The sequence below is a fragment of the Ptychodera flava genome, chromosome 11 (genome assembly GCF_041260155.1).
Source record: "Ptychodera flava strain L36383 chromosome 11, AS_Pfla_20210202, whole genome shotgun sequence".
In the NCBI taxonomy this organism is placed as follows: domain Eukaryota; kingdom Metazoa; phylum Hemichordata; class Enteropneusta; family Ptychoderidae; genus Ptychodera; species Ptychodera flava.
Genome location: NC_091938.1, coordinates 1985100 through 1996917, shown reverse-complemented (window position 1 = coordinate 1996917; position 11818 = coordinate 1985100). Strand labels below are relative to the sequence as shown.

The 11818-nt window shown below is 38.7% G+C and overlaps 1 protein-coding gene across 1 annotated transcript in view; it reads left to right on the top strand.

The window, feature by feature from the left end:
- The first annotated feature begins 261 nt into the window (after positions 1-261).
- LOC139143245 (CD63 antigen-like) overlaps positions 262-11818 on the top strand; it is a 33325-nt gene continuing 21768 nt past the window's right edge. Inside the window, exon 1 of the mRNA XM_070713401.1 lies at positions 262-627. Coding sequence (XP_070569502.1) covers positions 565-627 — 63 coding nt within the window. The 5' untranslated portion in view covers positions 262-564. The remainder of the gene's footprint in view (positions 628-11818) is intronic.

The window sequence follows — 11818 nt, the reverse complement described above, 5'->3', positions numbered from 1 at the left end:
TATATGGAATTGTCATCAGCAAAGTTAGATTCAATCAATCACCTTTATTGTACTCAACAAATACTAACAGAAAGTATGGTATGGCACATCAAAATATATTACAAATGTTCAAGCATAGACCCACGAAGGTCTATGATAAAGCGAGAAAAATATAGTAGGCCTAAACAATCTTCTATGAAAAAGAGCCTAGCTATGGTATATTGCGCATGATCAAATGTAAAAGGGCCATGAAGAGTACATACTTTGAAAGTCTTTTTCCCCTTATTTTACGAAGGTGTTACCAGATTATTGTATTACATTTGACACTCAGCTCCCTGAAGTTTCGAATATGATTATGAATACACGCTTTCACAAAGATACTCCTACGCCATGCAGATTGTAGTTACGGGGCGCGGATGTATACATGCAAATAATCGGTTGTACGTACCACTCCGTCTACTCATGTGACAACTTCTCATTGAACGATTAATTGCATTTCATCCAAGGCGACAGGTCGCAGTCGAGCTGGGCTTCACGCATAAGAGTCAGCATCTCCTGTTACTTAGAGGCTTATAAACGATCAAAATGGTTGAAGGTGGTATGAAAGTGGTTAAATACCTTGTTTTCTTCTTCAATTTCATATTCTGGGTGAGTACCGAGTTTCGTTTACATTTGAAGTGTTTTTGTATAATGCATCTACTGAGCAGTGCAGCGCAAACAAGAGTAAGGAGGGGCTATGGTGCAATGCCTTTCCTTGGCCACAGCGCTGCACTGTTCGAGGGTTCTGCGATTGATGACGGCCGCGCCCGTGTAGGTAAATTGATCGCTGATCGTTCGAACTGACGACATCATTTACCCGATCTTGTTTGTCAAACTTGAGTTACTGACATATTTCAAAATAACTAAACAGTCCTGCATTCGATCAGTCACAGAGGTCGACCGATAATAGCAGTACATTTTCAGCCAGTCCTTTTGGCACTAGCTGGGGTCACTGATCTGAACGGAGTGTAGTATTTATAAAGTTCGGAGTGAACAAAATGCTCACAGACTCAGTTGTAAAAGCACAACTTCCCTAGTTTGTCCATGATCCAAGCACTGCACATTCGTACAGATGTAGAACCGTGCATACAGAACTTAGCGCAAATCACAGCATCCGTTGGAGGCCAATCGATATGTTAAAAGTCCAGCTTGATGGTACACCCAGTATCATGTACGGGGCAGAGGATCATAATTCTGCAGTTTTCTGTCGTTATACGTGGCGTATCGAATTTCCAGTAAGTGCTTCCAAAAGGTACTTTGTTATGAAGAAGTATAAATCCTTCTCTCCATCAGTAACAAACTTTACCAAGGAACAGTCAGCACCTCGGCGTTTCACACGAACTATTGATTCCAAACATCTCATGCCACCAAAGTGAAAATGCAACCCATGGTTCAACGAATACTACCAGGGGAATTTATGTAAAGCCCAAAGTCAAGTGAAGCCTTTTAGTAAACACTTTGTATAATCAAAGTAGTTGTACGTGTATATACAAAAGCAAAACAAAAAACTCATTTAGCACACCATCCATCCCCCTGATATCAATGTATATGTGTTTTTCCTGTATCTATTTTTACACGGACTGCAAATGCAAGTGAAGTTCTGTACATGACAGATACACATTATTTATGTACTACTATTGATATACTCTTGTGGTACAGCCATGCTCGTACCAATCTTCAGCTCTGAAATTTTGAAGAAGGCAAGACCCCAAAGTCAGTGTTTCTTGGATTTCCAGTAATATTCACATACATTTTTAGTGCATGACTGGAGTAAAGAGAATATAATCATCTGATTTGAAAATTTTTCTGTAAATGAACAGAATTATGGCTAGAAATGTATTAATGTTATTGTCAAGGTTATTTCAGTGTAATGTGTTAAAAAAAGACCAGTATTTGTGTCTATAGGGTTTGATTAGCTGTATTCACTACTGTTATAATATCACATGATGGTCGGAAATTGAGCTCATGATATCATAACAGTGTGACAAAACACATGTCTTATGAGTTATGGTCATGATCCAGAACTTAACTTATGCTACATGCTGCCATGTCTGGTATGACATGGCTGTGTGTAGATTAAGTCACAGAGTATAATTATTAAGGGCACAAAAATACAGTGATGGGAAAAAATATGGGCTTCAGATAACCACAAGGTCAGTAATTAATGGGTCTCGGTGATCATTAATTTATACATGTAGCGTTTTTAGATTAACAAACCACTCAGAATAATTGGAAGGATTCCTGTGGGACAATAATTGAGACAACTGCTTATGTAAATTTGCCTATTCTTCATGTAGAATTTCAAATTTTAATTACTGATTGAATGCTGTTGGTTGATATTATTCTGAATGACAGCCTAGGGCAAAAGAATAAACTGCCATATTGTATTTGTAACAAGTCGGTTAGACAAAGATTTTGTGAAGTGCTAATGCATTAATGGCCAGCATTTAAATTTTGTACCACAAATTTCTTATCAACTGTTGCAAATTAGTGGTTATGTTGTCAGGTTGTAAATTTGACACAGTTTGCAGTTCATCTTAATTTTTAATGTGCACCATCTATGGTATTATGATGTTTTGGTAGGAATTTAACAAACATTATGCTGTGTTTACAGATAATATAAACATGTTATTGTTTGCTAAATGAGCAACATTCACCAGTAGAGTCACACTTACAGCTCTGGGACAACAATCTTTGATGAGGATCTTTAAAATTCTGGTCAATTTGGAAACGTTGAAACTAGCCTTCCCATGCCATCATATCATTTCAATGGCAGGAAATTGTACTAAATGTCAGCATCCTACATTAGTTAAAAATATTATTTTTCAAAGTACACAGTATGTATGTGTCTTTTCTCCCGTATGCAAATTGTTTTGAAAATAGATCCACATTTCTGCTGGTAGTTGAATGAGTCAATAATTTGGCGGTGAGGGCATTGCATCTTCATATTGGCTCTGGTTAGCTTTCACATATTGCCTTTTACCTGTCGTTATAGAGTCACAAGAACTTTTCAAACTTTGCAGCAAAATTAAATTGGTAATTAGGACTTCAAATTCACCCATCAAGTATGTAATTGTGTAGTGAGTTCATTTCAAGATATGTTTGAGATGACTGCCCAGTGTAGAATGGAAATGATGTCACTGACATTGAGGTGAAGCCATGTATGAGAAATTATATACTTGACTATCTTGATCTTTATCGTCACAGAAGCAGTTAATCAATTCTGACTTAGCATTTTTGAAAACCACTGCCTTGTTCTTGCATAGTTCACCTATTCTTCATTGTAACTGCATACCTGTTGGTAAGGTATGCAGTTTTATTTTTAGGTTTCTATTGAAGGATATAGCATAGGTACTGAAAACCATTCCACCGTAACGAAGTGTGAAACTAGAAACTCTTCAGTAGATTTACAAGTTTGATAAAATTTGTTGCATTCAATGCTCATGAATTCATCATTGCAATAATATTGAATACCATCATCAGAACAAAATGAATTTTCATTGAACCATTGTTGAGTGTCTGTCAGGGTGACCTGTTTTGCTATTTGGATCAATCAAATGCAAGGTCAGTTTTTGTATTGACATAGTCTTTAGTGAGAAGTTTGACACAATCTGAGTGACTCGCAGTCTTTACCACTCATTCAAGTGAAAACTCCTGAGAACACACATGTGCCTACTAATAAAGGGGTTCACATAGATAGGTACATACCGGTAGACAGCTTGACACCCCGATGTGCTTCACTCAAAACTTAGCAGGGATCTTTTTTCACCTCACGACTAGGGGCCATCTTTCTTCCGAAAAATCAGAGAGACAGTGTGTGATAAAATGGCAGATGCAGACACTCATAACTTGCACTGATGATTTTTTTCTCACTATCTAAGGCTTGCTTCTAAAGTTTGACAATGCTTGACAAAGTGTAAAGGCGTCTTTTTTTCTGTAAAATGTTTAGTTTGGTACAAAAATTTTAATGCTGTGCTGTTGCAAGCTAAGATGTGACATGAATATGTGACTTTAATATGTAAGAGACATATCATTGGTTCACATTTGTTGTAAAGTAAATATTTAGTCACCCATTAAAAGCTGTAAAGTTTATACAATATTACATAATGCTTGATCAGGAAGTCATCAGCAGATACAGTGCCTTATGAAGTATTTCTTTATCAAAGAACACTATGCTTTATTTGTTTAACACAATAGAGAGGATGAGAAACATTTTTCCATTTTGATATCAGGTGATTTTCTACACAATGATCAAATTGAATTTGAATAGCATTATTTTCTGTGATCAATAAGTTTGGAGGAAGTGTCTATTGAAATGAGACATTACGAGTGAGTACATGTATCTGGCTGCCAAACTTGGAAATATTGGAAAGTCCAACATGCTTTCTGAAAATTTCAAGTTCAGACTGATACCTAATGTGCTCTTCCCAGGGACTCATTTCAATACACCACTGAATACAGATTCTCAGATTATAAATTATTTTGTTTTGAAAAATGACGTAAGCTGTGAGACATCTGCTCAAAAAGATTTTTGCTGTTGTTTTATTTTTGCTTTTAGGAATTTCACTTCTGACCGATGCTGTTTCTGCAATAAGTAACTATAGTCTAGTCTCACTTCTACTCTCTATGCTAATACAGATTTTTAAAAATGTCGTTATCAAGTTTTGAATTGTCCTATCACGTGCTTGGTATGACTGTAAGAATTCTAGCAAAAAGACTTTTTGATTGCAGGTAACATTAACAACAGCAAAAAACCTAACAACAGAAGTTCTTTAATGTCAAAGGATGAATTGTCCAGAAAGGGCTAATTGCAACATGGCTGATGTATCCCCCCAGTTTTCCCAAACATTGAGGGGTCCTTTTGGGGCAACGGTATGTTAGCACTGCAGCTAACTGCCACTGAGAGACCCACAAACTAGCAGTAAATGAAGTGTTTTCATGTTGTTGCATTTATATTGGCTTGTTTATTCTGTTTGAAGGTTTTAACTGTAATGCTTGAAGGGTGCGATGTCATGACCTTTGCGACCTTCGGCATTGAAAATTACCCCCACTACCCACATGTCCTCTGAATCATTTGTATTGCACACAGCAAAATACATACGTGTATGTGTTGTAAATAGAAGTTGGCTATTACTGTGGTTTCATCTGGCTGTTCAGCTGTCACAGCAAGCCTGTGAGGTTGATCAAAGGGTCAACGCATGGTCTGCTTACATGTAAACACTTCTGATTTTCAGTAGCTGTACTTCTGCTGTCTGATTTGCTCAACAATGAAATTTTATATTTTCATCGATCACATCTTGTGAGTGTTGGCAAAGTACAAGACACAGATTTTTCCACAGACTAATGACAATTTCCAGAAGATGGAAAAGGAACTTCCACCAGCCACTACAATGCATTTTATGCCAGGACATACACAAACTTTGCCACTGATACATTTAATTTACTGCTGAAATCAGTGATGTATTCAAAACGTCAAAACAAAGGCCTAGCCGCCAGCGCGTCTCACCGCAAGATATTCCCAGCTGTCACTCAACTTGTCAAGCGAAAACAACAACCCGCCACACTCAAAAGATCGTGGCGCGAAATAGAAAAGTTTCACCCGCCAAAACAAATCTGCTAAACCACGCCTCTAATTTTAACCCAAATTTTACGATCAACCACTTTCCCAGACGTTCAGACATTTGGTCCTGGCGAGTCCGCATGCAGTGGCGCTTCGGCCATTTCTGTCGTTTCATCTTTGAAAATCCAGATAGTGTGAAGCGATGAACTGCAGCATTTACACAAACGGAACACCGAATAGGGATAAACAACTAGAAGCATGGCTGGCAAATATCGACTTGGAACTTGTGAAATATGCGAGGGCTTTAAAAAATGCTGGGTACACCAGTCTTCGAGCTATGGCGAGATTAACAGCCGAAGACATTCAGGACTTTCTGCCGGAAATTCCAACAGGTCATAAACGTCTGCTCATATACGAGTCCGCCAAGCTACGCACTCCCATCAAGAATACGAAGTCATCGGATGAACCGGAAAACACTGCCACGAGTAAGTTGAACACTTCGCATATTGTAAACCATGCTAGTGGCGGTACTTCAAATAGTAACTATCAGCCCACAACTACGATAAACGTGTCCACGAAGGGAAAACGTTCACGATCGCCAACGAAAGGTCATGTAGATGAAACATTAAACGTATCACGGAAACAGCGATTTAGTGGGCCACGAGATTCCCCTCAAAAGTCGTCTGAGCCAAAACCCGGTAGAAGCTATATGACTCCATCCGAAAAAATGAAAATCGACATGGAACTGGAAATTGAAAACACTGAACAAACTTTAGAAAAACTGCAAAAAGACCTCAACTGTATGCAGGAATCCTTTCAACCAACAAGCACGGTGAAGCATGGTCCATCATGCAGTAATTGCCACCAAAAATTGGGCCACAATGTCCTCCATTGCAAATTTCCAAAGTGTGAAAGTGCGTCATTTTGCAAAGACATAAATCGAAGTGAACATAGAAAGGAGAGGAGGAAGATGATAAACATTTCAAGTGAAATAAAGTCAGCGAAAGAGAAAATCAAAGAAAAACGGCTTCAACTTCAAAGACTGTGTAGCGTTATTACGGCCAGTCGCAACACATATGCTTCTAAAATTAGAGGAAAATTAATCAACAGCAACACTGAGAAATATTTGTCAGGTGACGGCGCGGTGAACTGGCTTGAAGTAAACGCTGACACTAGGAAACTTGAGACTGTTTTAGGTGGAGACTTGCCTGAAGAGGCCTCAGATATACAGCGGCTCATCGCGAACTACGATGACAAGTGTCTCCGTAGAAATTCGAAAATCAGGAAAGCCGAAAGTAAAGTCATTGATTTGTGGAAAATGAAAGGGGTGAATTGGCCAGGCAAGCAGACAACCACCGTAGCTACCACTGAGACGAACGAAAAAGATGTAAACAAGGAAAGTTCGAAACGTGGCGCAGTTTTAACGAACGAACAGCATGATGACATGTTGCTGAAAATTGGTATAGAAGAAAGTATGAAGACGTATGAAGAAGAGCAGGAAAGAACAATGAACAAACCAAATAGAGATCAGATGTTAGACAATGTCTTCACCGTATTATCTAACATGCAGCAACAAATATCCATCTTGAGTCAACAGCAGCTGAACGTCAACTACACGAACTTTGTTCAGGAAAAACATACTCCATCTGCTAAACCTGACTTTCCTGTGCCAGAGCACGGTACTCAAGCCAAGGTTGTACCAACACGTTTTCAGTCAGATACTAATAATATCCACACACCACCACGACAGAAAAATAAGTTCAGCGTAGAATATATTTTATCAAAGTCACCGGCAAAAACAAATACCCTGGCCGAAATCGTTCACGCCAATCAAATAAACTGCAACGCGAGTAAAATGTTGGAACATCCACCGGTACCAAAAACACAATATTCCATGTATTCAGTTCCTATACCAAATTCTTTATATAACCAAGATATTGGCCAACGGTACACCGTTATGCGCGAACAGATCTCAAATAGAAATTGTGAAAATGCACACGCTAGTGATCAAGGGCAAAGTTTTGTTAACACAACGTGGAATATATAGTTCGGTGCAAGATCAGGGTGGATTTTTTCCAGTGCCAGGTAGTTTGGCAGCTGAGCCTATCATTGATTTCCATCGCACTTTACCGACAACTAGTTGCACACCTGTGGGATCCTCAACTGTCGATAGTTGTGGAACTAATGAGGACATTGAAAGTCAAGTGCAAATGTCAAATGTAAATACATCCTCGCTTGATATACCTCAACCAACTCAATCCGGAAGTGAAAACATAACCAATTTGTTGGCATTGTATGAATCGGCTCGTCTTCTGGGAGACTTGTAAATCATTTGTTACGCAGATTGAACACTCAACTGTACGATCAAATGTTTTCGACAGGAAAAGACGACATTTAGATTCATCAGAAATGAACTCGTATCATTTATTGCAGATAAATAAAATCATTTGAAATCAGCAAAAGAAAACTTTTGACATGTTGTGTGCCCGGTTTCACACATAGCTGAGGTGAGAACTATGCCCATAATTTGAAACATTTTACTGATTAATCAGGAACTGTTGTTATTTGCTTGATAATTTGTGATACTGATATTTAGAATTGAGAAGTTTACTCTGAGTTTTCAAGGAAAGGGAAATTTTGAAGTTTCATGCTGTTTGTATTCTAGAGCGTTCATGACTAAGATGGGTTTCAAAATTGAGTCAGAAATTTTCATAAGCTTTTATCTTAAGATTACTTTAATCAAAGTTCAGTCACAGTTCAGTTCAGTTCAGAGTTCAGTTTGTGATGTGACTGGTTCAGCCCATGTGGCTCGAGCTCAGTTCCTCGGTTATTTGGAATTCAATGGTAACTAATGAAGAAAATTCAATTGTTGCATTACCTGTGATTGTAATGATTTTTACTATTTGGTTGACAGAAATTGCAAGGATGTGGAATTATTCATGTTCAGACATATTCCAAATTTAACACCACATCATGTTTTGACAAATTAAACATAGTATTGTGCTACCATTGGGTAATGTAGAGGCCAGTATCAAAATCATTTTATAACCATTTGGCTATTTTTCTCTACAGTATAGCATGTTATTCCAGTCTGAATTTGCATGGATGCCAGGTACATACATTGTTCTGTCGTGTTACTTGAATGCACACCTGGCAAGAATCAGGTTCCTGTGTTCTATATTGAGTATTCCAGTGTTCTTTAGTGTTCTCCTGCTTATACCATGCGTTTGCAGGGTTTGCATTTTACTAGTATTCCTGCGATATAATTGCTGCATGTTTTACATTGTTGAAATAAAAAGTTGAGCTTGATACGTTGTATCACGTGAGATATATCAATCAATCAATCAATCTTTATTTACTCGACACATACTAACAGAGAGTATGGTATGGTACATCAAGATGTGTTACAAATGTAAGTGAACAATACAGAGAGAGAAAAACAACCATTCATCTCTGTAATACGAAAACATGCAATAATTACATTCATTGGAGCTGCTTGAGCTCAGTATAAACATGTGCATTGATATACTTTCTCTACTATTTTAGTCTTCAACGGACAGTAGCTTAACCATTAAGACTTTTCTCAGTACTACTGTTTTGTATATCAAATTCAAGTTGTTCTTCTTCAAAAGCACGTTGAACCACCCAGTATCCAGCTTATCAACACGTGTACATGTACAGTGCAATGTTATTGTTTACATCTGAATTTGAACCTTGACTAAAATTCACTTGTCAACAATAACAATCAATCTATACATAAACTGACTGTTGACAAGGTGAATAATGGGTGTTTCAAAATGCTGTAGGGGGTAGAACAAGGACTTGCAGTTAATGATATATCAACAGTAGAGATCACAGTATCAAAAATCGCATGTAATAAAGCTACCGGACCTGTTGGTAGTAACTGATTGAAATCCCCGTGACATGAGATGTAACTTTCGGCAGAAAGGAAAAATACAAAATATTAAAGGTAGATGAAAAACATTGCGTCAGTTATTTCAAAGTACGTATTGATACCAGTCTTTGCATACAACCTTTTATACTAAGGATTGCTTAAGGATTGCTACAGCAGTCTACACATTTAAATTTAAGAATCCAACGGTACGATAGTAACCAAGTACATCTGATGGTTTGATCTCTCGTAAAGCTTGAATTACCGCGAGGTGAAGATCGGCCCTTGCTAACTCGTTATATTCTGGTTTTGATAGCGTCTGCTTTAATTTTCCGAAGACGAATTCGACGGGGTTCAGTTCGGGGGAGTAATACGGCGTGTACACTAGATAGATACCCATAGCATCGAGCCACGCACCTAAGTATCGACCCCCTTCATGATGATGAGCCGGGTGATTGTCGACGACAATGAAATCCCCGTACTCCAAAACCGGTCTGTGGGACATTAGACGCACGTTCTCGACGGCGTCTTCAAAAAACAAAAGAAACTGCACAGTGTCTGTGTTCTGGTTGATTACCTTGGCATAACTGACACCTTCCAGACTAATCATTAAATGTAATGTTACCGCAGGAGATCTCATGTAACGTTGTATTTCGACGGCTCGTTCACCACGTAAGGCATGACCATAGCGTGGATTTAAATCCTGACTCAATTTAATACCCGCTTCATCAAAGAACTGGATTTTGTTTGGGTCTTGTCCATGTAAGAAATTCACGTATTCATCACAGTAAGTAATATTCTCATCGGTGAATTTTTCATAGGCTACTGGCGTCAGTTTTTTAAAAGTCCATTCCCCACCTGGCTTCTCACAGCTCGTGCGATGGCACTGGTTGAGACATCTTCTGCACTATCGCCATACTCGTCGATTTTTTCTTTGAGAGCCCGGTATGTCATGGACGGTTGAAACCTTTTCAAAGTTTCGATGAGTTCAACTTCACCATCTTTCAGCTTCGGATATGAGCCGCGGTTTCCTTTTAACACTTTACAGGATACAAAAGCGCTGCCATATATTTCGTAACCCACGATCGCTGAAACGGAACTTTTCTGCCACCTCTCGGAACGACGAAAAATCACCGGTAACTGGATCCCCACCTCGCAGTAAATTTCTTGGACAATCAAATCCTGTAACTCGGGCGAGGTTGTTCTCCCTCTTCTAAATCTCCGTCCCTTTGAATTAGTGAAGTTGTATTCAGTCATCGGGGAGTAAAAGTACCGGACGCAGGTAAACAATTGAATTGAGAGAAAATCAGTGCACGAACACGCGTCGAATCTTAGACAGTAGAGAAAGTACTATGGTCAAATACAGAGTGTGTCCGGGGGAGTGTGTGTGGTGGTCGATGTTCGGAAGGTGGGCGTGGTTTTATCTTTTTGGTCTGGGGAGTCAAGCTTTTCTGTTTCGCGCGTCAATGTTTTGAATTTGGCGGGCTCATGTTTTCAGTTGACATGTCTCACTGACAGCCGGGAAAAGTTGCGGTCAGACGCGCTGGCGGCATGGTCTTTGTTTTGACGTTTTGAACACATCAGTGATTTCAGCAGTATACTTGTTGGCAGTGTATTGATTAGTCAAGCAATTTGACACCCCTTTGTCTTCATTAGATTGATGTCCCCTGACTATCCGACTATTGGTTTTTTTTCCAAATATTACCTTGGACATTGGTCATACCCATTGTTTTTCCAAACATTTTGTTTAATCCAAACATCTCCGGTGACGGCAAATCAGACCTTGTACTTGGTACAGTCTGAAGTATTGACGCAAGAGTAAAACAGTTACTGTGGCTAATGATCTGATAAAAATGTGACAAAACAAGCAAAGAAGTTGTAAAACTAATATTTGTTTGACCCTATGGTCCTTCTCTTTCCTGTCATGTTTTTCAACTGTTTATGATAATTCCCTATAAATTTCAATTATTTCCTGTCACATGTATTGGTTGCTTCATCAAAAATGTTGTTGTAAATCAACCCAAACAGTTCTGTTGGCAAATTTCATGTATATGTTTACTGGTATCTCTGGCTATTTTTGTCCTTGTTGATTTCATACTCAAGTGATCCTGCCTGGCCTGCATGGCCTGACGTTGAGTCACCTGACCCATAGACAGTCTGTCACATGACTGGTGACATCATCATCATACAGGTATCTTTTACAATGTATTGTCACACAATATATCATGGCCTAAGATAGATAAGAATAAGGAGGAGTACAAACCCAAATGAGATCAAATATTCAGTGTCTCTGCCATTTGTTCTCCATAAATCTTCAGAGCCCACACAATCTTTCATTTGCTGTATCT